The 27504-nt window shown below is 36.6% G+C and overlaps 4 protein-coding genes across 5 annotated transcripts; 3 read left to right on the forward strand and 1 right to left on the reverse strand.

Moving 5' to 3' along the window:
• Positions 1–122: 122 nt before the first annotated feature.
• Positions 123–3691, reverse strand: mtx2 (metaxin 2). Its single transcript, XM_082190319.1, has 10 exons — positions 3541–3691; positions 3117–3164; positions 2965–3011; positions 2785–2857; positions 2510–2586; positions 2337–2429; positions 1652–1690; positions 1397–1522; positions 1191–1267; positions 123–678 (listed from the first exon to the last, which is right to left on the reverse strand). The coding sequence occupies exons 1-10, from the start codon at positions 3578–3580 to the stop codon at positions 474–476; spliced, it is 825 nt and encodes a 274-aa protein (XP_082046445.1). The 5' UTR covers positions 3581–3691; the 3' UTR covers positions 123–473.
• Positions 3692–8606: 4915 nt separating this feature from the next.
• Positions 8607–16185, forward strand: lnpk (lunapark, ER junction formation factor). Of its 2 annotated transcripts, XM_082135968.1 has the most exons (14): positions 8607–8664; positions 9129–9177; positions 9255–9296; positions 10457–10644; positions 10886–10944; positions 11057–11097; positions 11228–11311; positions 11889–11940; positions 12022–12204; positions 12881–12986; positions 13138–13208; positions 13289–13453; positions 13691–13777; positions 14994–16185. In XM_082135968.1, exons 2-14 carry the CDS (start codon positions 9151–9153, stop codon positions 15173–15175), a joined length of 1287 nt encoding a protein of 428 aa, XP_081992094.1. In that variant the 5' UTR covers positions 8607–8664; positions 9129–9150; the 3' UTR covers positions 15176–16185. The 2 variants fall into 2 exon arrangements, with proteins under 2 accessions (XP_081992094.1, XP_081992095.1); XM_082135969.1 differs by lacking the exon at positions 13691–13777.
• A 610-nt stretch (positions 16186–16795) lies between these two features.
• On the forward strand, positions 16796–19143 carry atp5mc3b (ATP synthase membrane subunit c locus 3b). Its single transcript, XM_082189771.1, has 5 exons — positions 16796–16863; positions 17076–17163; positions 17830–17907; positions 18217–18407; positions 18841–19143. The coding sequence occupies exons 2-5, from the start codon at positions 17125–17127 to the stop codon at positions 18953–18955; spliced, it is 423 nt and encodes a 140-aa protein (XP_082045897.1). The 5' UTR covers positions 16796–16863; positions 17076–17124; the 3' UTR covers positions 18956–19143.
• A 135-nt stretch (positions 19144–19278) lies between these two features.
• Positions 19279–27090, forward strand: chrna1 (cholinergic receptor, nicotinic, alpha 1 (muscle)). Its single transcript, XM_082189764.1, has 9 exons — positions 19279–19876; positions 21384–21526; positions 21657–21701; positions 22895–23004; positions 23160–23355; positions 23707–23944; positions 24767–24990; positions 25962–26201; positions 26396–27090. Exons 1-9 carry the CDS (start codon positions 19831–19833, stop codon positions 26522–26524), a joined length of 1371 nt encoding a protein of 456 aa, XP_082045890.1. The 5' UTR covers positions 19279–19830; the 3' UTR covers positions 26525–27090.
• The last annotated feature ends 414 nt before the right edge of the window (positions 27091–27504 follow it).

The following is a 27504-nucleotide window of genomic DNA, read 5'->3' on the forward strand; positions in this document are numbered from 1 at the left end:
TGGGAGTGTTTCATTAATATTAGAGATCTGCCTCTATATTACAACGTTTTAAAGTACATACCATAGCCCACATATAACATTTAGAATTTGCATGAAAAGACATTATTAACACAGAAACAAACAAACGTCCAACTTGAAGTTTATTTACTTCATAGGCACTTTCCATTTACACATCAGACAAAGGCATCACACAGTGGAAAAAAGATTTACATCAACTAAATCCTTATACACGAAACCTAGTTCTACTGTTGCGGCAGGCAAGTTCCCGTTATGGCATTACAAACAGGCAAAGGAGTAGTTCGGAAACGTGTTGGGAATACTTTAAATATTCACAAACCTTTATTTAATGCCCCTTTTCTCCCTCCTACTGATCTGTTTGATATTTTAAGTCATTTAATCCACATTGGATATCAAAGATGTCAATCATTTCAGCCTGATCAAAGGAGTGAGAAATAATGGGCAAAGGGTGGTCCTCAGGGTAGTGAGCTTTTGGAATGGCGCGAGGACCCAAACTGGCCTTCTCGGTCGTGCTCCTTAAAGTAAGTCTGTTCAATACGATGGCAAAAAGAAAGCAGGTTGGTGTAGGATTTAACCTTTTCAGCAAGCTCGTCGCTGGTCAGTTGTGTGGTGAGTATGGTGAAAAGATGACCAAACACCAGAGCGTCTAGTTCAGTTGGCCTGTGACATTTAAAGTACAACAATTAGCAAAGACACCATGCAATAATTGAGTTATGCTGCATGTCTGTATGTGTACAAAGCTTCATTTACTACATTTACAATTCAGCAGAAACAGTAATGCTGTGGAAATATTTATGCAAATTAAAATATCTTTATTTTTTATATAAAAAAAATATATATATTTAAATGGTAATGTATTCCTGTTATGACAAAGCTGAATTACTCTAGTCTTCAGTGTCACATGATCCTTCAGAAATCATTGTAATATGCTGATTTTCTGCTCATGAAACATTTCTTATTATTATCAATGTTGAAACCATGAAGCATTTTTTCAGGATTCTTTGATGAATAGAAAGTTAAAAAGAACAGCAGTTACTTGAAACATTATAAATGTTTTTCCTGCTACTTCTTTTTTTTTTTACCAATTTCATGCATCCTAGCTGAATAAGAGCATTAATCTCTTTAAAAAAAAAATAAACTTTTGAACGATAGTGTATGTGCACAAAACATACTGTTTGTTGAAAAAGTAGGGCTGTGTTCCTAATCGCTGTGACAAGGCCTGACAGCACTGACTCACATCTTCATACACCTGAGAAGAGAAAACCCACACAAAGCCTTATGTAGTGTACATTGGCTCCATTTATGAAAGAAAAAGACAAACTAACTGGGTCAATGAATTACACTTCATTTATCTGCACACACACACACACAAAAATACCTGCTCCAGATTCTTTCCGGACCATCCAATTGCATTCATCTTCCTCCGTATCTCCCACTGCTTCTGATAGGCCAGAACGTGATTGAGGGGCCAAGAATAGGGACTACTGTATCGTGGCCTAGAGATCTGAACACATATTACCATTAAATGCATACCATGATCATAATATATGCTGACATGTGGTGCCATAGATGTCATCTTTGTTAAGATATGTGTTATATATGATTTATGGATGTCCTTATATGTGAAACATACCTCTGTAGCAGTATAGTCATCACACCACTGGATATACAACTAGAAAGAAGAGGCAAAGTTTGCACAGTTTATTATATGTTTAACACATATAAATAAAAAATAAATAAAAAGTATAATTAAAGAAATCCATGAGCAAAGATACATAATGTGCTGAACATTTTGTCATTTGTAACAAATGTATCAATCTGATTTTTTTGTATATGGCTAATAAATACCCAACCGTTCAAAAGTTTGGGGACAGTAAGATTTGAAGGCATTAAATCGAATGTTTTTGTAAAAATCTAAAAGTCTCAATTTCAAATAAATGCTGTTTTTTTTACCATTCTATTCATCAAAGAATGCTGAAAAAATGTATCACGGTTTCCACAAAACTATTAAGCAGCACAACGGTTTATCAATATTGATAATAATTAGAATTGTTCCTTGAGCTCCAAATCAGCATATTAGAATGATTTCTGAAGGATCATGTGACACTGACGACTAGAGTAATGATGCTGAAAATTCACAGGAATAAATTACATTTGAAAATATATTAAAATAGAAAACGGTTTTATTTCAGTTCTATAACATTTCCCAATATTACTCTGGCCAAATAACTGCCGTTTTGGGTGAGCATAAGAGACTCTTTTTTTTTTTCGACCACAAACTGAACAGTAGTGTATGTGTGATGTGTGTAGGTCTGTACCTCTGCAGTCAGCAGCATGTTATTGACCAACTCCATGTAAGCCTTCATCTCTGCCCTCTGGACATCATCCAACCCGTCACTCAGAGCATGACCCTATGGACAGCTCAATGTCAGCCAACAGTCAAATATTCTAGTATTCATATGGAGTTTGTTTTTTAGAATGAGAAAGTTACCTTTGCCTTTGTGAATTGAACAATCGGCCCCAATTCTGACACAACTTGATTTCCAACGTGGATAAAAGGAACCTTCCCTAATGAACAGAGAGGAAGAGTCATTATAAGACATATGAACAAGCACTAACTCATACATTCATTCTGATGAAAACAAAGCTCTTTACCACTAGCTTTCCAACATAAGATAAGAATAAACAAATCCCATAAACGAAACAAAACCATGAAAATGACTATAAAATTGGGAGAATCTACTGGTTACTCAATTGGTTACTCACCTGACGGTGACATGTATTCAGCATTGGCACGGCAGGACACCTGCACTGGCAGGCCGCACATCCTCAGGAAAGTCTGCAAAACAACATTTAATTCATAAACCTAAAACAAGTGACAAACTATTCTGGGTTTAGAAGATGTGAATCGGTGAGCGTGTGAATGATTATGGCACAACTTTTCACCTGAACTGCCAGCGAGGATGCAGAATCTGACAGTAGGATTTGATCCTCTGCACACAAAAAAAGGAAACCATATGAATGTTAATTTCATTTCATATATTTTATGGTTGTAAAGATCTCATGCTAAATGTAAATGTGAAGAAAAAAACTGTTACCTTTAAGAGGTTGATACAGAGTAGCATTTTCAGGCCATGGCTCAGCAGCTGCAATAGAAAAACAATACAACTGGAAATATACATTTCGCAAACAATGTTTCTCTTTCCATTTTTCAGAAACTCTGACCCTTAAATATTCATCTACGTGAGACCACATTATAATATTTAATAGGTTTCTTTATCTTTGACCCTGACAATAGCATTGCAAACAACATAACTCTTAACTGTTGTAAAAACATCTGATAAATTTATAACAGACTCGTGACCAGAAATGTTGGTTTTTCTCAACTAATATGGCGAGAAATTAAAAGACTATGATGAAAAGAAGTAACGTTACAGATTATCATCCTAACCTGCCCATCTCTAGCACAAACCACTAACACGCCTATGATCTCGCTACATTACACACAAGCGTAAACATTACCTGCAATCTGAGAGACGAAAGCCTCTGCAGCAAGAGACATGACAGCGCAGAAGAAATCTACTTCAATCGAAGCACAACAACGAGATGGTATTAATTTCCCACGCAAGGGCAAAGCAAGCTCCTGTCCCCGTGTAGTGACGTCACCCAGAAGTTTTTCCTGCTTTCTGTCCAATCACGTTCCTCCTCCTTCTTCTTCTTCTTCTTTTTGTTATATTGGCGGTTGGCAAACAAGTTTATGGTGTATTACCGCCAACTACTGAACTGGAGTGTGGAGCGTCAATGTTTAGGAAAAAAACGTAATAATAATCATAAGGAAACAAACAAATATATAGTTTTACAATATCAAAACCGTGGTACAGGTGTATGTATGTCAAGGCGGCATATACAATCATCCATCAACTGATTTCAAGGATGAATGAACATCAAGGATGCTATCTAAGGATAGCACAAAAAATAAATTAAATAAATAAAGAGTCAAGAAATAAAGACATTCAACATGAATTATTTAGAATATTCCAGAGAGGGAAGAGTTTTTCTAAAGGTAGGACAATAGCAATTCGATTCAACCACAGAAGGGACATGAGGAGTCACAACAGAAGTATACATTTTCTTGCTACAAATTTGTAACACACACTAGATCATGGTCGAGGTGTAATTCAGCTTTACAATTCAAGAGATAGATATGCCTACTCTAGGACAGAGCAAAAGATTTACCAATGATCCTCTGAACAATTGTATGTAGCCTATCTCTTTGCAGTAGGCCTACCTTGATCATGTCACAAATAAATACATTTACAAAAGTTATCAGAAGTTTGTTTGTTTCCTTGTTGCTGACTCATTAAATGCTCCAAATTCATATGGTTTGCACCTTCTTCCTTCAATTTTGCTTCCAGTATTTGTCGTTCATTGTTAGGCTCTGCAATGCAGAAGGGCATGTTCAACATTCCGCAGTGTCCATATCCTAATCCAGGATGATGATTCTGAACTTTGTTTTTCCATTTTGCGGTAGGCCTATATGGTCGATTCTGATTCTTGATTCTTCTCGTCTTCTCAGTCTAGTATAAATCCCACTATTCCTACTTCCCTTTGGATTCATAGCCTATAGTCTAGGTTAATCCTCCACTTCCGATCGCGGAATATGAATGCGGCCTTTCACTGCTTTGTGCTTTTTGCAACATTAGGGCCTATTCTTAAAACCTTAGCCTATTTATTTTATTTTATTTCGTTGTAACCATAATACAAATTCGTGTAAGGCTCTGAAATTCTGAATATTTTATATGTATTTATGTGCTAATGTATTTTAATAGTGGATATGCAAGTGTCTGCAAGCGTCATTAAGGTGCCATTAGAACTGGGCGCGAGCCTTAAATCATGTGCGCGGGCCGGTAGCGCGCGCGCGCTCTTTCCACTGTGTGTGAGCTGCATCTCAATTGTTCTTTCGTCATATAATATTGTTATACCAATGTTGATTACAATCCTTACTTACATCCTTTTGTGAACAAGAATATAAGCATATAGCCTAAATATTAATAGGCCTATGTGAAAACTTATAAAATGAAGGTCTAGCCTGTAATAAAACAGACGCATAAAACCTTTCTTCGTTGTTTTAAAATATTTAATAGGCCTAATACTTATATATAAAAGATTATATATAAATAATATGTTATTAATATTAATAGATGAACAATAAACAGAGATATTTAATTATATATATATTTTTAATTATTGTGGGCTAGGCTATTGTATTCATTAATGAAAGGACACATTTGTACACTCGCATTTTATTAGAGCTCATTATAGATTTAATACATTTACAGATATTTCCAAGTCACTTTTCAGCTCATGCATGCATGCATTTTATGGTGCTGTAGAATTTTCCAGGCTTGAGCAGATGTCGGAGCATCTCACCCTGTTCTCCAAAAGAAAGGGTAGAGAATAGAAACAACATTCAATACATAAACACTTGGTAACGTTATAATTATTTAGGATGTTAGACAAATCACGACAGTGGTATTTTAACGGCATTGAAAAAACAAAGACTTAAAGAATCGTTTGTTTTGCAATTGCAATTTATTCAAATAAACGAAAAATCATTTTAACAGTGGTTTAATGGGGGCTATTCAATTCAATAACTGCAGTGGTTTTATCTTGAAAGCAGACGTTTTTGCATCGTCCATATACTCCCCTAAAACCGAATCTGTGAATGTGCAGTGGAAACACACATTCGGTTCTACAGGGTATATATAGACGACGGAACAAAGCTTTGCGCAGAAATGGAATATCTGCAAATTGGGAGCACATCGTTTTCCACAGTCCAGAAAACAAAATGAAAAAGGCGTTGCCTGATGCGCACCCGAAAATTGAAAAGTCTACACCCTTCATTTCAAGCAAAAGCCTTTTAATTAAAATACAATTTAAAGGTTTAAAGACAATTTTATCACTTGTTCGGCCACATTAAAATATAGGCTAAACAAAAGAAAATTGTGCTATTTTGAGGTAGCCTAAATATTTTTTTATTTCATGTAGCCAATTTCAGACATTTTCTATTTTTGTATTTCCAAATCGAAATAAAATTGGTGTCTTGTTTATGTAATAAAATAATTTTAACTGCAATTTGAGAAATCTGCTAAGCCACCCCCCCCCCCCCCCCCTCTCTCTCTCTCTCTCTCTCTCTCTCTCTCTCTCTCTCTCTCGCCGCAATGCAGTAAGGTAGTAAATTAAAACGACCCTCTCGCTTTCACATTTAAATGATTCGTTAACAAAGAAAACAGAACAATATAGCATAATTCAGGTTTACTCGTAGAAAACAAATGCATAACACATTTTGACTTGTCTGACTTCATCTCAAACTTGTCATAATGTCTTAATAATTTATATTTTAAATTTCTCTCACTCGACAGACCAGACTATACGAATTTTCCCGTTAGCTTCACAATTAGGCTACGCATTGATAAAGCGACTGATTATTCAGAAAAATCATTACAAATTTATTTGAAAAGACAAATATATATCACCCTAATGTAAGTTTGATTTTGCAGCTGCACTTACCATTTGATGTAAAAACGACCTATTTAGAATATCCCCTTTAATAAATGGGCTAAGGAAAATAGACGAAAAGCTAAATAAGAAGGAAAAAAAGCAAAGAAAAAAAGCAAGTAAAATATTCTGCACAAATGGAACACAATGAGAAATGCAGAGAGACGTCCTTGTCCGGAGCTTTTCTGTTCGACAAAGCGCGTGGGAAGGGAAGAGAGGGGCCAATATTACCGCGAGCCCGTGGCGCGTCTCATCTGTGAGACCCAATGACGGACGCGCGAGGCTCGTAAAAACCGTTTTACAACCTGAGCTGTAAATCAACTTTTGAGCTGGGAAGAGCTTAGAAACCGCAGATTTTCTACCCCACAGTGGCGTTGCCAGCGTTGCCATTTACATTCTACAAAAACGAACAAATAAAGGAAACAGAAACGCCCGAAATAGCTCAGAATATATAGGGAGAAGTCCGGTAAAATGCGCAGCATTACAGTAGCTTCTTTATTGTACTTTGTTTATTGAACCACAGGTTCTTTATTGGCATCGATGGTTCCATGAAGAACCCTTAAAATGGAAATTTATATTGGACAAAAGGTTCTTTATAAAGGAAAAATGTTCTTAAGATTATTACAATTTTCTTTGCACTTAGAAAATGGTTCTTTTAAGAACTGTTCATTGAAAGGTTATTTTGGGAACAAAAATAGATCTTCAATGGCATTACTGATGTCAAAACCTCCTTTTGGAGCCTTTATAGGGTATTTCTGCACATTATGGGCTTTGCGTGTTAATTCGGTCATAATTTTATGACGAAAAAAAATCTAAAAGCCCAAGTCCTACTTTAGTATCAAAAACATATGTTTAGCCAAAATGGGTCTGTACAGATATTTCCAAGTCATTTTCAGCTCATCATTAAACGGAACGTGTGTCTCCTGTTTAGCTGCAGTGCTGTCGAATTTTTTTTGTTTTTTTCTCCAGGCTTGAGCAGAGGTCGGGGCATCTAACCTTGTTATTTTGTAAATATCTTTTAAAACAATTGCAACTTTAATTAAAATAATGCAATTTCATTTAGGCCTATAGCATGACTTTAGAAAAAAAAAATGTAATACGATAAAGGTGTTAAAATGTGTGTGGATGTGGTGGGGGTTGAGACTGAGAGAATTTATATTTGTGCATGTATTAGAATAAGCACAATTTGTCACATTATAGCCTATAAGTTATAGGTTATAGGCTATAACATTAAATTTTAATATTGAAATTCATTGTTACCTTGATGTGTGCGCGTGTGTGTGAAAGAGACAGTGTATCGCTCGGTAGAACAGTTTTATGCAGCATTCATAACAGTTAATGTAGGCTAGCTACTCTACAACTTAAAATATGTTGAATTGTAATTTTACGTGTGATTGCATTTGCATTTTTCTGGGTTAAAAAATAATTGGCGAGCTAAAAGATTCCTGGTTTTTATATATTTTTATTGTTGTTGTTTTAGCAGAATTATCAAAGATGTAGCTAATTTATAATGCCTCACCATTCAACAGTGTCCTCTGAATATATAGCATATAAACAAGTGAAAGGTTGTTTAAAATTAGCTCACAAATTTCTTATAGATGCTTATCCTTCTAAAATATGCGTATAACCATTTTTTACAGTCTATGCCGGTATAAACCTTGGCCTACTACTGATCTCAATACAATTTGGCAGCTAAAACACCCTCGATTCCTATTTTTATATTTACAAACTGTATATTTCCAAGTAGGCCTACCACCGTTCCTTAATTTCATAACCTTCCTTCTTTCCATTGTTATTTTTAATAATTATAATTAATTCATAATTATTAAGATAATAACAATAATTATTTTTATACTGTAATTCGTGATTACTTTCTTCTAACTAAATTAGACGTAGGACTGAACCATGCAGTCAATGCATTTTTAATGCAGAATTAAGTTTAATCATCATGGTTAGATCTGAAATTTTGGTGCAAGGCTTTTAAATGTACGCGACTTTTATTTTGAAGGTTCAAATTGACTTCCGAAAACTTCTAAATACGTCACCGTCACACGCACAGGCTCAGCCTCCGTTCCATCTCTGTAGAAGGCAAGTTAACGAGTGAACTCTTGCAAATGTTTGTCTTACAAAATGCTCCACCGAATATTAATATAATGAAAATATGTTTAAATCACACTGCTTGCGGGTTTCTACTGAGCGAATTAGATTCAGGACAGTTTTAGGCTGGTGAAAAGGCAGGGCAGGTGTTTACTGCCAGTCAGTCCCTCCCTGTTGTTGTAGCAATAACCGTTTCAATAATAAGACCAGAGTTGCAATGTTTTCTTATTTGTCAGGTGAATATACTGGTATTCGTTTAAGGTTTGCCTTTCCAACCCATGTTGTTGATTAGATGACTGATCCCAATCCAAGACAGGATTGTGTTTCCTAGTAATGAATGTGCAAGTGATGTCTTCCAGACAGATCCATTAGAGGCAGTGAATGTGTTGTAAGCGTTATTAGAAGGGTTTTGAATGTGTTGTAAGCGTTATTAGATGGTTTTTGTTTGCTTTAAGGTCTGGATTTGCAGTTCTGACAATGGGAGCCATAATTTCACGGTGGAAGGTGTGTATTTCACTCTTTTTGCCATTTTCCCTAATCAAACCCTTTCTATAAACAATGTAATCGTTATGTTTTTACAGACCAAAACTTCCACTGTGGATATTCTAGAGACACTGGATAAGGTATGTTCCCCACTGTTGTCCTGCCCTTTCAAACCAGCAGACTTCTTTCAGCCATTGTGACCTTATCACACATCACAGAGCTGTATGTCATCATCTGAACCCTTTTACTGGCTGCATTTCCTTGCTTTACTCATTCCTGGCTCTCCTCCCGAAGCCTCCATCTGTCTGGAGACTGTATTGACAGGACCATCTGTTCGCTGGATTGCTGCGGTTGACCTTAACTGCCCAGTAGTGGTCACTGCTTTGGTTTAGAGTGAGCTATAGGAATACACTTTGCAATACCAGAGGGCTTTTATGTTTAATTTCACCCCAAACTTTCAACTGTAACTAACAGAGCTTATGTCCGACATTCAGTAGTCACAGGTTCTGCTTTAGCAGGGTCAGTGTTTCACAGATTTATGTTGTGTTTAGGATTCTTAATGGCATGCTGTAACGTGGCACACTGCGACATATCGGTTATTCGTGCCAACATACCAGCAAACATTAAACTTACTTCACTTTGATAAAATTGGATAAATCCTCAAGCCTGATATATGACGTAATATCTTTTTTTTAAATGAAACAGTTTATTGAAAATTTTGACAAAATATAAAACGAAATGTAAACAAAAAATTTGCGTTTTGTATCATATTTGATACAAAAGGCATTTATGGCCCATATAGTACTCAAAAAGGTAAAAACACATTTCATTCAGAGGCCCAAACTGAGCAACAATATGCAATTTGGTGCAGTTGCTTATATTTAAATGGCCTCAAAGTAAGATCAATGTGACTACTTGCATAAAATGCATATATTGACTATCTCTGTCTCCTAATAATAAAATGCTTACTTGTATGATCAAAGCTCTGTAGTTAACATATAATGCATGTACATGACATTTTTACAATTATACTAAAAGGCCTTTTCCTCTCTAAACAGAGGAAACAGAGACAACAGAAGGCATGTAGAAGATTGTGTAAAACAGGTTCTTCAGCAAAGTTTTGATGATGATAATAAGAAATGCATATAAAAAATTATACTGTAGGCTTTAATAGGGTTTAATAGGGTTAAATGAGATCATATGAAGCATTCTACGTTACCTTACAAAGCATTTTTACAACATATAACTTAATGGCATTGCTAATTAACTTACAATATTGCATTATGACTTGAATCCATAGGACATAACTGACCTTGAGGAGTTCCGTACAAAGAACCAGCGCTTGCTGAAGTTGTGGGTGGGCCGGCTTCTCTTCTACTCATCTGCTTTGTACCTGATCACATGTCTGTGTGTGTATTACCTGTACTTCCCTGAGCAGTGGAGCGCTCGCATCATCACTGCCCTGCCTCTGCTAGCATTTCCAGCACTGTGAGTCCTAAGTATTATTGCTGGACATACAATGATATATCGTATTAAGCATGCTTATTGTATTACTATTTTTGTCCAGCTGATGTAATTATGCATGCATTACTACTTATTACATGTATTGCTTTTAATTATACCTCTTTTTAAAGGTTGTTTAATTAAGGGAGGTCAATGTTATTGTATTGTCAACTATTTAGGTAGTTTTGCTCTCTTGCATAAATTGATCTTTTATGTTTCTTCATAGTGTGTTTATTCTACGAAAACTACTCATCTTCCTTTTCTCCAAACGCACAGAGAGAAACAGTAAGCTTATTATATGTTGTTTTTTTCATCTTTTCTTCATTGTCTTCACGGACAATTTTGATGTAATTTGATCGATTGACTGACTGGTCTTTTGTTTTTTTTTCTGTTTCAGATGAAAAACTAGATGATTTAAAAACAAAGAAACGAAAAATAGTAAGTGTGATTTCAGACACATTAAAACCGAAGCTTTCTAAGGAGCTAAGCTTGTTTGTGGATTCCAATATTTCAGATGAATAAAACTGTCTGTATGTTCCATAAAACAAAAGAATTCTGTTTTTGTCAGCTTGAGGAGGTGATGGAAACGGAGACCTACAAAAATGCTAAGCTCATATTGGAGAGATTCGATCCAGAATCGAAGAGGAAAGCAGTAAGTCCAGTCATGTGTAATATTAAAGGGATAGTTCACCCAAAAAAATGATTCATTTTACTCGCCCTCATGTCATCCCCGATGTATATAACTTTCTTTCTTCAGATAAACACAAATAATAATCAATCTCTTTGAGTCCATATAATGCAAGTGAATGGGTGCCGCTTGGCTGAAGCTTGAAAAACCACAAACAACGATCGTGACGATAATCCATACAACCCCAGAAACAATTTTCTTCAATCTTCTGAAGTGAAACGATAGGTGTGAGGAAGAAAAATATGCGTCACAACATCTCTTGTGAAAGACAGTAGACCAGTAGATTTATGACTTAAAGTATTTTTCTTACATACCTGTCACCTCACTTACCGTCATGATCAATGGTATTTTATGGACTCACAGAGATTAATTATTTTCCTAAAAATCTTCGGGATGTCATGAAATGATGCGAGAATTTATATTTTTCAATTAACTCTCCCTTTAAAGCTTGAATAGGGTTTCAAACAGATGATGGGAATATGGATATTTAAGCATATTTAAGATGAGTTGTGGTAGATGAATGCTTGGTTTGTGTTTACAGGAAGCAGAAGCCACTCCGGTCAGACCCCACATGACCCCTAGACCAGGACAAGGTTTGGGTTTCCTTTTGTTTTTTGACTGAGTTATTGTGTTTTCTGTATGCACAATGCACTTTATACTCTCATTATATACAGACCTACGGCAGCGACATGTTGCCATGGCAACTCCTGGACCCGGTCCCATTACCCCAGGAGCCACACCACATCGTACTGCCCCAGGAGGACCTCCAGAGAAAGGGCTCGCTGGGTCTCCGGCAGAAACACCACAACAAATGATGAGAAGAAACATGAATCCTTATTCACCAGGACCTGGATCAGGTTTAGTAAACTCATACATGTGTTACTTACATGTCCTCACATGGATAAGTAAATGAATATTGTAAAACAGATGTGAAATTCTGATATAATAGCAGATAATATATCCTGTGACCATAAATCAATTGAATTTTATAATAATTGGCTCATTTCATGCATTCTTTTATTCTTGAATAAATGTACCTGATTTATGAACATTGGTGTCTTTTATCATAGAGTATAAATTATAAATGGCTGAGATTAAAATACAGTACGGTTTTAACCAAATAAGTTCAAACAAAATCAATCATTTTAAATACTACAAATAAATTAAATGCTTCACAACATAGGGTACATACATAATGGTACAAAGGAAAAATGGATATTTGTTTTGAGATGTGCTATTCAATGATTAGAGTTTTTTATATACATTTTAAGTGAGTAAATGTAAAAAGTCAGGGAAATGAGCATGCATAATTTAATTTTCAGTATTGACATATATTACCAAATACATTTTACAAACTAATATAGGCCGATAATCTATATATTGTGCATCCATAGTTTTAGCTACAGACTGAACATTATAGACTTTTCACTGCTTTGCCATATTTGGTGTCATTTGCATTTACTTTGAAGTTCTGGCGTATCATTTTCCCGATTTGTGCACTGATGAAGTGTTGATTGTTCTTGATCATTTCAGGTATGCATCCCCCTGGGCCACCTCTCGCTCGACCCATTCTTCCACGAGAGCGTAGCTCTGTGGACAGAGTCCTTGAGTATTTGGTGGGAGATGGACCTCAGAACAGGTATTACACCGGAATAATATACAACCGGCTTGACTTTCAGGCTACTCAGGGAAACACACTGAACACTCTACAGTCCAGAATTATGTCAGTACATGTGAGAATGATTTGTCTCTTGCCTCCCCCCCCCCCCCATTTATTCTTATACATTCAGATATGCATTGATTTGCCAGCAGTGTTTTTCCCACAATGGTATGGCTTTGAAGGAGGAATTTGAGTATGTAGGTAAGAGCCTGTCAGAGCACACTATGGATCTGTGAAGATTTTTGCCTGATAATACTCATGTGTGATGTTTAACGTTACAGCATTCCGTTGTGCTTATTGCTACTTCATGAACCCGGCAAGAAAGACACGCCCCCAGGCACCCAGACTCCCAGAGTTCAGTTTTGAGCGCAGACTTCGCTCTGAATCTCCTGAAACACAATCTTCGGCCGCCACCGAGACACCAGAGGACAGTGACGCCCCTGAAGGTATTTCATGCTGATGACAGCCAATGACATCATTATGATGACCTCATAAAATCATTGTGTCATCTTGTCATGTCATTTTTCAATCAGTCTTAAAACTGCAACTGGAAAGCCTCCAAGAGGAGAGCAAACAAATTTGGAAGTCCATGCATGCAGTTTTAAAATCATTTACATTTATCATTTGTATGTTAGTGTATGTATGAATGTATGTTGTATTTTATTTTATTTATGTGTTTTTAGACCATATTGTCTCGGCCCGCTCCTCTCGGGTTTCACACTCTGGCACCCCCTGGAGTAAAGTTCATAGTTTCAAGAGAATTCACTCAGGTCCCGGAACCTATGCAAAGATTCACTTTACTTACACAGACACTACCATTCAAAAGTTTGGGGTCGGTGTGATTTGTCTATTGTTTTTGAAAGTGTCTTATGCTCACAATGGCTGCATTTATTTGATTAAAAATACAGTAAAACAGTAATATTTAGATACAATTTAAAATAGCTGTTTTCTTTTAAATATATTTAAATGTAATTTAAACCATTGTTTTTTTATGGTCTTTTGATGAATAAAAAAAACTAAAAATAAAGTTTATTTGATATAGATTTGTTTTGTAAAATTATAAACATCTTTACTGTCACTTTTGATCAATTTAATGTGTCCTTGCTGAATAAAAATATGAATTGAATTAAAAAATAAAAATCTTACTCACCCTAATCTTTTGACCAGTAGTTTATGCACTGCATGATGCTTTGGGGCTAAAGTATTCTCTGCTCGTTTCAGTTACTGTGGGTAACATAATCATGATCACAATCATTTCCTATTCCCTCTCATACACAAAATCACACAACACAATAATGACTGTCACCATTACAAGGCGTGAAGGTGTGTTTGTAAATGGCTGTAAATGGTATATATGAAAAATGTCTTCTAATGTGTGATTAATTTTTTTTTATATATATCTGTCTTAATGAAAACATTCTGCATTTGACATTCAGCTATTTTTTGCTCTATATTCAAATATATGTTTTTGTCTATCTATCTATCTATCTATCTATCTATCTATCTATCTATCTATATATATATATATATATATATATATATATACACACACAAATATAGAAATAGCAATCAAAAAGATGATTTTTTATTTTGGTGGAGCAACAGTTATCTGCAATGTTAATATTAAATTTAGCAAGATGGTAAGATGCTTAGAGACTGAATGTCTAAAATGCTGAATACTTTAATTAAAAAAATCAGATCTGATCTTATTTTCAAACCTTAGTGCATGGTTCATTGTCGTAATTTTAGTTTTTTTGTATGATTAATAATAATTTAAGCTAATTTACAGTTTTAATAATGCATATTGTGCTTCTTTTAAACATGTATTATCATACTGAATGAACAATGCCACAAATTATATTCTTTTTATGATGCATTAACAGGCCTAATACGCATACTTTCTTACACACCCACAACAGTGCCATGGCTCTTAGGAGTGTAAGTCCCCAGTGCCAATTATTTTATTTCATTATTTAATTTTTACAGATGACGTGGAAAGAACTACATCTGCTGACCCTCAGGACCCCACCGCTGAAGATCCCCCTGTCGCACATGAGACCGAGGCAGAGGTGTCACAGCCTCGACGTAGCCCGTCCCCCTCAAAGGACGTCCCACAGGAGGAAGCTGCAGCTGAGGAGGAACAGCAGAAAGAGGATGAATCAAACTAAACATGTTTATGATCAACACTGTTCACAAGAGCTTTTGGTTTTTGGCATGTTTTGTTTTAACTTCTCTCTCTAGCATGTTCATTTAGTACATCTTAGTAATTCTGAAGGCTGTTAAGAGTTTTTACTGCTAATTTATTTAAATGCACCACATCATTCACATATAGTGGGCTAATCACATTACGATTTGTAATATTAATGGTGTGGTGCGGCCCATAGTGGTGATGTCACCTGGTGCAATTCCTGTGCATGGTTTGTTTATGAGGTTGACAAAACAAACTGCAGTTGCTAAAGTGTTGAAGCCTAGAATAATTTTACAGTGTTAGCATTTAATATTGCATAGTAAATGACAAAAGCGGGTAGCAAGAAATGTTTAGCTATCATAGCTATGAGTTTAGCTATCATTGTGTTTACAGACTTATTTGAAACCTGCAAAGTGAGAGCTGAACAAAAATACACTCTTTATCAAAAGCGTTGGTCTTCTAGAGAAGTGATGCTTTTTACTTTATTTTTTTGCTAAATGCACTATTTTGATTCTTAAATATTTATTTATTTTGTTTTGAGTTTTAATTGCTTGTGTTTTTCTGGCCAATGGTTTGTTTACTTCTTTGTGAATAATTCAACTGTTTTGTGCCTTTCTGGTTAAGAAATGTGACTTTCTGCACAGTTTACAAGATAGCAAAATCTGTCACAATAATTGGTGTCCATACATAGGATGTTATCTGCATTGATGTTTACGCTTTACAAGTCAAATGATGCCAGAAGTGACACTAAAATGTATTCATGAATAAAAAAATTGGATGATAATGATAGTTATCAACTATTGTTCCTCTAAATTCTGCATTAGTTATTTCGTTGTCATGTTCATGGTGAATTGATTCTTATCTCAACAGCAACACATAATATGTATGTACTTTAAAACTGGAATTATCAGTTTGTACTTGTTTGTCAATACTTGCACATGTCTGCTGCTTTTACAGTCTGTACATGCCAATAAATGTTTCTTATCTAAAGCACGATTCTTTAAACATTATCATGAAATTGAGGTTTTTCTCTAGTAGACAGCAAATTGGAGTCTACCAAATTAATGTTTCAGAAATTAAAAAGCACAATATGGAAAGGCTAAGTGAGACATGAATGTTTCTGAGACCTGTGCCTCAGCAAATATTTCATGCATAATTAACTATAGATAATAGATCAATAGTAGATTCAGTTTTTCATACAACAGTTCCTTTTTTATATGTGCCCTTATATTTTTATACAACTCCCTAAAACAAGCTATATTTTGTCATGAAATATTTGTTGAAAACTATAAATTCTCTCATGATCCTAGTCATCTTTTTCTTGTGTATCCTTGGTAGCCTATTAGCAAGTGTGAGACTAATGACCAGTACTGAGTGTTAAGTTTAGTAGCCTAATTGTTTATACTTTATTTACAAAAGTTGTCTGTGTGCTTTATCCACTATATAATACACTCCTCTAGCTCACTCATTTCTCTTATACATATTGTTACTGTGTGTTAGAAGAGTGAAAAGGCAGTAAATAAGGGTGTTTTCTTTGCCCTCAGTGTAGTTTTAAATAAAGCACCATTGAATGACCTTCAAACGCGTCATTCATGCATCCGGGCGCTTCATTAAATAGAGGGTCGGGCATGCGCAGTAGTTCCTCAGCGGTTCGACCTCTGCAGCCGGGTAAGTGAAGGAGAGCTAAATAGGAACCGGCGAAGCTAAATTGTCACAATCGTATACCATCTTTGCGCTTTAGATGTATTTTTCAAATCATTTTATCTATTTCACGTTCTACTGATTGTACTACCCTTGCAAAAGCAGCTATTTAGTGCCTGATAGCTTTTTGAAGCGCTGATATTGCATTGACCTTAAACTGTCGTCTTTTCCCCCAATAGAGACAGACGCGGGTTTATTCTTCACCACAGTCAGCGAGCTCAATCAAACATGTACGCCTGTGCAAAGTTCGTGTCCGCACCCGCACTGGTGAGTATTTATGATGATTATGATGAGCTGCAATACAATGGATCTGGTCAGAGAATTATGCAAGAGGCCTGGTGCACCTAACTCTGTCCATTTGACATGGCGTTATTTGCATCCAAATCAAAAATTGCTGCTGCAAAATTCGTGTTTCTGTATGTCATTGTGGCTAATATGTCAATGGGCAGCTGATAGCTGTTGTGTTGCTAATGCTATCATCTGAACTGCGATTCCAGCGAAGTCAAGGTCATTATAACAATCTGACAGTATGCCTGTCCATGTTTCATGTAATACTGAAATGTGAAACAACTCTTTTAAATGTATTGCATTAGAGCTAAAGGGTAAAAATGGTAGTGATGGTTGATTTTAATCAAGGCTGCAATGGTTATGTCCTGGTTTGTTGCTTCCCTTTTGCTCTGGACTTGCCACAAACCTTTTATTCCTTTAAACATAAATCTAGTGTTTTGTTCAATTGACTTACCAGTCACATTCCAAATGTCATGTATCATTTCTAATTGTTGCACATAATAAATGTACTTTCCTCGACATGGCCCCTCCCACTTCATTCAAGTGCTGAAGCACCAGTCCAGTGTGTCAGCCTGAAGTACAGCACTCCTAATGAATGTAATCTTGTGTCTTGGGTGCTAATGACTTTTCTGATCCGTGTCTCAGGTCCGCTCTGGCTCAAGGGCGCTGTACAGACCACTCTCTGCCTCTGTGCTCTCCAGGCCAGATGTCAGCTCTGCAGAGGTGAGCGATTTATGTATTTGCATCCTGTTCTAAATCGACATTAAATGTTCTTTTGAACACTAGAATGAAATATGCATTTTCTTTAAAGCTGTTTTGAAGCTAAGTATTGAAAGAAATGCTATTCTTGAGTTTTCCCTTTAAAGCATTTTCCCTATGCAAGGACTTCGTCACCTTAAGATACATCCCTTCATTATGTGAACTTGCTTGCATTATAAAAATGTCATTTTAATTTATCTGCAAAGAGATTTATTTTGTTGAGGGATGGTTGTTGCAGTTCATTCATTTTGATTATTGTGCCTTATTTTAAAGGCCAGCCCAGCCTTCCTGCCACAGACCGCCGTTTCCCAGGTTGCAGTGCGGGGTTTTCAGACAAGCGCCATAAGCCGTGACATCGACACAGCCGCCAAGTTCATTGGTGCTGGTGCCGCCACTGTGGGAGTGGCAGGTTCAGGAGCTGGAATCGGAACAGTGTTCGGCAGCCTCATTATTGGATATGCCAGGTAGACTAGACCAACACAAACCACTGAAATGACCCCTTAATGCTTACCCTCTTTTCCATCAGCTGTCATATCCAGAAACAGAATGACTGCTTCTGGATATGGCAGTACTTGATGACTTTCCAGATGGTAGTCCAATGTAAACACAATTTGGTATTATGGTGTTTTCCTAAGATTTGGTAGGTTTCAAAAATATTTATTTCATAGTTACATTTTCAGTTATATTTTAAAGTTTAATTAAGATCTGAGCTTGACTATTGCAGCGATGCAAGTGTAGTATTGTGTAAAATATTGAGTTTATCTAGTGCAACTTGAGCAAACCATCTGTCATGCATCACACTGTTGGGAGCCGATGTCTTTTGTCCATGACCTAAAGCCAGCTTCATTACAGAGATCTGGTGATAAGTGACCCATGACCTCTCCTTCTCTCCTACAGGAACCCATCTCTGAAGCAGCAGTTGTTCTCGTATGCTATCTTGGGATTTGCCCTGTCTGAGGCTATGGGTCTCTTCTGTTTGATGGTGGCTTTCCTCATTCTGTTTGCCATGTAAATACTGCTCCGTCCACCTCTTCCCACAGCTGTGACGACGTGTTTTACACTGGCTACCAAAAGAGTTCTGTGTTGGTGTCATAAAATTGTACATTTTCCAAGTTTTGTTGAAGGCTGAGAAGATAAAACATGTATTGTAAAAATGTATCCAAATACAGAATAAATACATGTATTTCACTATTTAAAATATTCAAATGCCTTTTTTTGTGTGTGTTGGAATCTGGTATCAATGTAGACGCATGTCCTTTGCAGATTTCAAGATATTTGGGGAGTGTTTTAAAATGGGTTACTTTTATTTCAATTCATGTCAACCATTTATAGTGCCATAATTTGTTACAATGTCTCAGAGCTTACACATTACTTGGTTTACCAGAAATCTAAATGATAATCCTTAATGTATTTAGTTTGTCTCTTGTAGGTTAAATGTATTTGATGTATCAATATAGAAAATTATTGTGCATTAATTAGGTTTCTGAGTATAAAGAATTAAATGCACAAAAGCATCAGTAAATGTTGCTTCACATATTCTACAATAATTTATCATTTAAGTTGTTGCAACTGCAAGGGGGCTACAGGGGACGTATTTTAGACTTTTATTTTATTACGGTGACAACAATCGGTTTAGATGAACTGAAATGGTTACATTTTAAGACATTTAATATTTACGTGAAACCGTAAACCAAGCACGCACGTGCAGCAATGTTTGTCTCGCGCTGACTCTGACAGCTGCCAGCGCGCGCCACAGGCGTGTTTAACAATAGTGCAACTCTCACACACTCAGAGTTGAGCTACAGTCAGGACGCACAGACAACTGTAGCTGTGCTCTTATAGATTATTTCCTTCCGACGACTACACGGACTTTCTCATAGCAAGGAGATGAATAACTTTATACTGGTTTTGCAATTTTTGCCTTTTCTATTTGGTGAGTAACCACCTTTTCTTTTAGATTCTTGTATGGGGAACCTGCCCTATTAAATAGACGACAAAGTAATTAAAATGACCATGAGTTATAATACATTGATAAAGGCTTTAGTTTAGCTCTATCTATGCTATTATGGAGAAGAAATAGTGTACTTAGAAATAACCTCTGACGACTACGAAAGCGGATAATCGTTTATCTATTTCACCCAAGCTTTTGATGGAAACCGATACAGGTTCATTTCCATAGCGATACGTTATGCTAAAATTATTTAGTTTTTAAACACTTTTAAAAGTGTTCTATGCTTCTCTGTATGGTATGCAATGCATACAATGCGTCCCGTTTGATTGACAGGTGCAAGTGCGCGGCCTGCCGGCGTCATTCAGGTGGTTTGTGGGTGATATGAGATCAGTGTGTCAGAGGGCAATTTTGTGCTATTTGCTAACAAATATTAGCATCTCGTCTCTCTCTCTTTACATTTTCTGTTTCTTTTATGCTTTATCTCTTCAGCTGAGACTGAAGTCAAGGCTCTGCTCATCAGGGCGAAGTGATACTGGCCTAAACTTAAATCGGAAAAGCTCCTTGTTGATGTTTGTATCTGAAATACTGTAAATGTACATGTGGACCCAAACGTTCACTCGTTTTCCTGACTGTACACTTCTAATATGCATATTTGTAAAACAATGCAAATCAATCAAATATTGCAAAAGAAATGGTCACATTTTGTAATTAAATTATATGGAAATATGGGAAATTATTTACCTAATTATTCCTCCCAAAAATGGCTCAGAGATGTATAAGAAACAAAACATAATTTCAACAAACCAGTGATACCCAGTTATCTGAATAAATTGCTTATTTGCCTGCAGAATTTCTGCATTACTTCCGTTAGTTCTGGTTATAAAAGAATAGCCACCAAATTACTCAGACATCAGTGTGTCTTAGTGCCAGTGTGTCCTTGTGTGTGTGTGTGTGTGTGTGTGGGTGGCCTGGTAAACCCTATGGGGACAAAATGTCCCCAAAAAGATGGCATTATCTAAAAAACCTTGTCCTTGAGGGAACATTGTTTGGTCCCCATGAGGAAAACAGCTTATAAATCATACTAAATTATATTTTTTGAAAATGTAAAAAGGTAGAAAGTGTTCTGTGATGGTAGGGCAAGGATTAGGGGACAGAATATACAGTTTGTACAGTATAAAAATCATTATGTCTATTGAGTCCCCATAAAACATGAAACCGCAATGTGTGTGTGTATGTCATATGCAGTTGCTCGAATCCTTCAACTTTAATCCTGTGTGCTGTTTAGGACGGATGTGTGTGTGTGTGTGTGTGTGTGTGTGTGTGTGTGTGTGTGTGTGTGTGTGTGTGTGTGTGTGTGTGTGTGTGTGTGTGTGTGTGTGTGTGTGTGTGTGTGTGTGTGTGTGTGTGTGTGTTTGTTTGAGAGTAAGAAGAGTAGGGTGATAACTTATTCTCACAGGGCATCGAAGTAGTGTGTGTGCTTGTGTTGCAGGACCAGCACTGTGCTCGGAAGATGAGACAAGATTAGTAAAGACTCTGTTTACCGGATATAACAAGGTTGTTCGTCCTGTCAGCCATTTTAAGGATCCAGTAGTGGTTACTGTTGGACTACAACTCATTCAGCTTATCAGCGTGGTAAATTCTGTTCATTTTTATTTCTTGTATTCTAATTAAAGTTTTATTATTATGATTAAAAGTTTACATTGCAAAACCATATACTTTTTCTTTTCTCTTACCCTCCATACCTACCTTTTCTTTTTTACAGGATGAAGTTAATCAGATTGTCTCCAGTAATGTACGGCTAAAGCAGGTGTGGGTTTGAGCTGCTGTTTCAGTTCCTGTGTGCTGCTATCAAAGTAGATATCAAAACGTTTACTTCTGTACATTCTGTACTATAACATGTGCCAAATACAAGGGTCACTTGAAACCAGTCAAAAAATGTCCAGGTCACATTTCAACTTCAAATTATAAGAAACAAATTTGAAATCATATTTTGCATGAAGAAAACACCATTATTTTTATGTTAAAACCACTAAATCTCTTTACTGCAGTGTGCCTGGTATTGTCTTTCTTTTTAATGATGATTCTAATTACATTCTGCAACGATTTATTTTGATTGAATTAAACTAAGTTCATTCTTAAAGAATAAAAGGCAGTACAACATATGCTGCCTGCCATAAAGTCACCCTAAGATCAAAATACACAATTATTTTGGAGAATTGCAGTGTTTAATATAAATGATTTATCTATTCACACCATTATTTCTTTTAGAAAAATCATGTGCCATCATGATTTTTAAAGTCAGCATGAAACTGACTGTTTTTCTCCCCTATTGTGAAGTATATCAGAGTGAAACAGGTTCTCAAACAAGAAAAAATGCAGAACGGGACTTGATTTTGTCCAACAGGAATTGATTGGATTGCTGGATGGTTGTGGTATGCCATTGCTGTGATCGCGTTACTGACAGGTTGCCCGGCCCTTGCACCAAAAAACACGTAATCAGAGAAGTGAAGAGATCTTACTGCAAGAGGGAGGGGGAGTTATTTTGATTATTACGAAGGAGCATGAAATAAAAAAAGCTGTAGTGATGTGCATGGATAAATAATTTATAATAAATTCTGCAATATTCCATAAAAAATAAGAATTGTCAAGTTTGATTTCATGGTGAATTTAATCAAAATGAATTCCCCTCCTCCTTATAACAACATCTATCCTCTGACAACGTTCAATGGAACAATAACCTCTCCATTTCTGCAACCTGTCACTCACATGAGATCACAGCAATAGCAAACCACAACCATCCAATAAATTCTCAATGGACAAAATCAGGTCCCGTCCTACATTTCTTCTCTCATTTGTAAACCTGTTTCATACATCAGAATAGGGAAGAATATGATTGCAACTTCCGTTTTCATGCCGACTTTTAAAATTACATTACCCATGTGGATACAGCCAGGAGTCAATACACATGTATTAATCTTTTTCTCCTTTTCTCATGTTCAGCAATGGAAGGATGTGAATCTGCAGTGGAATCCTGATGACTATGGTGGCATCAGGAAGATCAGAATTCCCTCCACTGACATCTGGAAACCCGATTTAGTGCTTTATAACAAGTATGAGTCACTTTGTCCTGTTGGCTTTCACCCGTTGCAAAATTGCACCCATTATCTGAGTGTATTTATGTTAGTGTGAGTCTATCAGGTAAAATAAATGAATTGAAATGTGCATATACCTGGTCTGATATATTTCTTAATTTGTGTATGTGCAGTGCTGATGGAGACTTTGCCATCGTCCATGAGACAAAGGTCATGTTGGAGCACACGGGTATGATAACATGGACTCCCCCAGCAATCTTTAAGAGCTACTGTGAGATCGTGGTCCTTCACTTTCCCTTCGACCTGCAGAACTGCAGCATGAAACTTGGAACGTGGACCTATGATGGCAACCTTGTCATCATCAACCCAGTAACTATAACACACACATGATCACCAATCATCATGAGCATCAGGATATAGTATCCATCTTGTTTTTAATGCAAGCGCAGGTACGGCCGTATGTAACTTAAATGTGTAAGGCTGGTATTTTTTATAATATTATTTAAATTGATTATCATAATCATAAACACACTGGCTTGTACTGCAAATTGTTTTACTGTGCACTTTGTTATTCTTCTAGTTAGTGGCTAATGAATAGGAAGTCTCGCACATTCACAGAAAATTGCTTGCTTCCGCACTGCAAAATAAGCTGGATAAATGACTGTACATTGCTTATTGTATGAACCAGGATATAAATGCATCTTTTTGTGTATGTGTAAGGACAGCGACAGACCAGACCTCAGTAATTTCATGGAGAGCGGGGAGTGGGTGATGAAGGATTACAGGAACTGGAAACACTGGGTGTATTATGCTTGCTGTCCAGATACACCCTACCTCGACATCACTTATCACTTCCTCCTGCTCCGCCTCCCGCTCTACTTCATCGTGAACGTCATCATCCCCTGCATGCTGTTCTCCTTCCTCACTGGGCTTGTGTTCTACCTGCCCACAGACTCTGGTAACTCACTGTGTGTTTTTGTGAGTGTACATGTGTGCTGGGGTATGACCAAAATCTTATATCATGGTTTATTTTGAATTCATTATATCATATTTTTGATGGAAATATATTTAAAATATATAAATAACCATGGGGTAATGACTATTTCTTGAATAATACAATGAATTAAGGAGGCCATATTATGCCCTTTTACAAAGGCTTTATTTTAGGGTCTGCTAAAATAGGTTTTCATGGTTAAAAGTTCAAAACATTATTTTTCACATATTTTACATTAATGCAGCACCTATTTTCCCAGTCTGTCAGTAACACACTGTTTAGTTCCTGTCTCAATGAAGCCCCTCCTTCTGAAAAGTGCAATTTGCTCTGATTGGTCGCCTGGACAAGTGTGTTGTGATTGGTCAATCACTTCAAGCGTGTTTCGGAAATGTCACGCCTCTTATGTAATCGCTTTTTTCCACACATTATGCAGCTCAACTCAACTAGGCCTCACCCCTTTTTTTGAGTATGTCTTGGGCGGGAATTATTTAAATATTGTGACGTGTACATTCCCTGAAGGAAACGAGAAACTACAATCAAGGCGTTTCAGGGAGTTCAAAAACATTGCACACTGATATAGAGAATAACTCCCGCTGGAGTGGAATTTGTGTTGTAACTTTGCAGACCTTTTTCATGCTCACACAGCAACATTACACACTAAAGAAAGTTGAAAATGTAAAAAAACATGACTAGTCCTTGTTAATTATATTACAAATGACAGGTACTTAAAGCTTGATGGACATTTTGAACTTCACTAGTTTTTGTCTTGTCTTGTGTTGCGTGCAGGTGAGAAGATGACCCTCAGCATCTCTGTCCTGCTTTCTCTGACTGTGTTCTTGCTGGTGATTGTTGAGTTGATCCCCTCCACGTCCAGTGCCGTTCCACTCATCGGCAAATACATGCTCTTCACTATGATCTTTGTCATTGCTTCTATCATCATCACTGTGATTGTCATCAACACACACCACCGCTCCCCCAGCACACACACCATGCCTGCCTGGGTCCGCAAAGTACGTATTATTGTCACAATAATGCCAATATCATACACTAGAGTTACGTTGGGTGGGGTAAATTAAGAGCGATCTGCTGTGACATCACAATCATGGTGCATTGTGGTCTATGGATCTGCCTGAAGTGTACATGTTGAGTATACTCGCTCCCTCTGTCAAAATCGAGGGGTCAAGAGTCTGGCCAAATAAACTTCCATCGTCCACTTGACGAAGTTGAATGTGCTTCAAAATGGCGGTGGGGATTCCCTCGAGGGGAAGTGCTTAGGGAAGTTTGCGAGTGTATGTCTAAAAGTGGAGTTAAACGCAGCCTAGTACGCCTAGCGAGACCTTGATTAGCTGGTTGAGGTGGTTAATTGTGGTTGGAGCTAAACTTTGCAGGGCAGTGGCCCTCCAGGACTGAGGACACCCCTGATCTAGTATACAGTTACTGTATAAGCTAAAACAGTTTATCATTAAGTTCACATATAGTATAGTTTACAATATAGTTGGAATACAAAAGAAAAACTTTGATGCAAACTAATTGTGTACTCAAAATGTACTACTGTTAACTTAAAGTACACTTAACAGTTTAATTTCTAAATAACTCAAATAAGGGCCAATTTAAGTTCCAAAATGTATTGAAATACATTCCAGTACATTGATTTTATCTATTACATAAGTATACTTGGAAAATATACTTGAACTTTACTTAGTATAACTTACTTTTTACTTAGCATTTTTGACACTTTGTTATTTTTACCAAAAAAAAAAAAAAAGTTACATTCAAAATCCAGTTTTTGTTGTTTTTTAAGTGGACTCTCAACCAGAGGCATGAGTTGAAAGTCATTATTTTTGCAGTCCCATTTGGTGCTGCTAGTGAAGTACAATTTTTACTTGTTTCTAAACTTAACATATATTTGTGGGAAATTTTGCCAACTTTGAGCTATTGATAAACCTGTTATATTCTGATCAGGGATGCCTCTGTTTTACAGATCTTCATAGACACCATTCCAAACCTGATGTTTTTCTCCACCATGAAGCGACCATCCCAGGAACGACAGGAAAAGCATCTCTTTCCTGCCGATTTTGACATCTCTGACATCTCAGGGAAGCCCATGCCAGCCTCTGTCACTTACCACTCTCCCATAACCAAAAATCCTGATGTACGTAGTGCCATCGAGGGTGTTAAATACATCGCAGACACCATGAAAAGCGACGAGGAGTCCAACAACGTGAGAATTTATCTCCATCATTTTACGCTCGACTTATCCATAATGCTTTCTTTCTCCTTCATTTTACCCCCTAGCTTTCACAACTTTTGTTCTTCCAGGCACTTTTGCAATTCTTTGAACAGAAGTTGTAAAGTACTTACTCAACCTTCCTCTTCATCTGACTACTTTGTCTTTTACTCTGTCTGTTCATTTAGGCCGCAGAGGAATGGAAGTTTGTCGCTATGGTCCTGGATCACATTCTTCTATGCGTGTTCATGGCGGTGTGTATTATTGGCACCTTAGGGGTGTTTGCCGGACGCCTGATCGAGCTCAGCATGCTGTGAGAGTCCAAAGGCCCAACTGAAGCCAGGGACTGGAGTGACTCGACTCTCTGCTGAGCTGTAGCAAAGAGGCTGCTTGGAACAGTGTGCTTAGACAACAACTGGAAAATAAAACACACACCATTTGTTTCTCTTTATTTAAAGTATATCTGTTATAACAGTTGCTCCTTCCCTCAGAATGCCAGTACACTGTGTTCTTATTTATCTTGACAAAATTAAGCACATATGCAGAGAAACATGAGAACTCGTGGCATTTATTTTACGTAGGAGTGTATTATATTTTATTCTGTTTATTTTATATGTTTGATTTGTTTCAAAATGTTTTTATTTTTCTTGGTTTGTGTTTTCCGTGGTAACCAATGTACTTGAATGGCTTGACATTTAAAGAGAGAAAAGGATGAATAAACTGTTTTTGAGTATATATAACTGCTCATTAAAAAAAACCTAACCCTAAGTAGCAAACAAATGGTTGATGATATTGCTGTCTTTATTTGGTCTGATTATTATACGTTTCTTTTTAGTTTGAAAATGTTTTTGATTATGCATAAAGGCCTGATTGAAAAAATAAACATTTATCTTTGAATGCATCATAAACTTCTCTGTCTAAAACTATTACAATAAGAGTACATGTTTTCTTTATTTAATTAATTTTGGTTCAGCAACTGTTTTATGTTCCAGGCATCTCTATCTGTAGCACACTGGTTTTTTTTTTTTCTCACATTGACCAGAAATAAAAATAAAAATGTTCAAATTAAAAAACTTTATTGTCTATCCCTACAGGGTAGAACATTGTCTTTAGACAAAGGACACAAATATTGCATAAATCACACACACACACACACACACACACACACACACACACACACACAAAACTATTCAACTGATCTTAAAGTCCTATTTAGAAATGAGTAGATTTAGAGGTTATCTATTTTAATCTGATTGACATGTCTGTTACTTCCACATTCACACAGAGCTAAGCTTTT

This window comes from Leuciscus leuciscus, assembly GCF_965113295.1.
Source record: "Leuciscus leuciscus genome assembly, chromosome: 14".
NCBI classification, from domain to species: Eukaryota; Metazoa; Chordata; class Actinopteri; order Cypriniformes; family Leuciscidae; genus Leuciscus; species Leuciscus leuciscus.

Excerpts from the sequence above, each read along its gene's own strand:
- lnpk (XM_082135968.1), top strand. The coding sequence starts at position 9,151 with ATGGGAGCCATAATTTCACGGTGGAAG. Across the intron at positions 10,645-10,885 it reads CTGCTAGCATTTCCAGCACT|TGTGTTTATTCTACGAAAAC; the intron begins GTGAGTCCTAAG and ends GTTTCTTCATAG. Across the intron at positions 11,098-11,227 it reads AAACAAAGAAACGAAAAATA|CTTGAGGAGGTGATGGAAAC; the intron begins GTAAGTGTGATT and ends TGTTTTTGTCAG.
- atp5mc3b (XM_082189771.1), top strand. The coding sequence starts at position 17,125 with ATGTACGCCTGTGCAAAGTTCGTGTCCGCACCCGCACTG. Across the intron at positions 17,164-17,829 it reads TCGTGTCCGCACCCGCACTG|GTCCGCTCTGGCTCAAGGGC; the intron begins GTGAGTATTTAT and ends TCCGTGTCTCAG. Across the intron at positions 17,908-18,216 it reads CAGATGTCAGCTCTGCAGAG|GCCAGCCCAGCCTTCCTGCC; the intron begins GTGAGCGATTTA and ends CTTATTTTAAAG.
- chrna1 (XM_082189764.1), top strand. The coding sequence starts at position 19,831 with ATGAATAACTTTATACTGGTTTTGCAATTTTTGCCTTTTCTATTTG. Across the intron at positions 19,877-21,383 it reads ATTTTTGCCTTTTCTATTTG|GACCAGCACTGTGCTCGGAA; the intron begins GTGAGTAACCAC and ends CTTGTGTTGCAG. Across the intron at positions 23,356-23,706 it reads ACCTTGTCATCATCAACCCA|GACAGCGACAGACCAGACCT; the intron begins GTAACTATAACA and ends TGTATGTGTAAG.
- mtx2 (XM_082190319.1), bottom strand. The coding sequence starts at position 3,580 with ATGTCTCTTGCTGCAGAGGCTTTCGTCTCTCAGATTGCAG. Across the intron at positions 3,165-3,540 it reads TTTCGTCTCTCAGATTGCAG|CTGCTGAGCCATGGCCTGAA; the intron begins GTAATGTTTACG and ends TTTCTATTGCAG. Across the intron at positions 2,587-2,784 it reads TGAATACATGTCACCGTCAG|GGAAGGTTCCTTTTATCCAC; the intron begins GTGAGTAACCAA and ends TCTGTTCATTAG.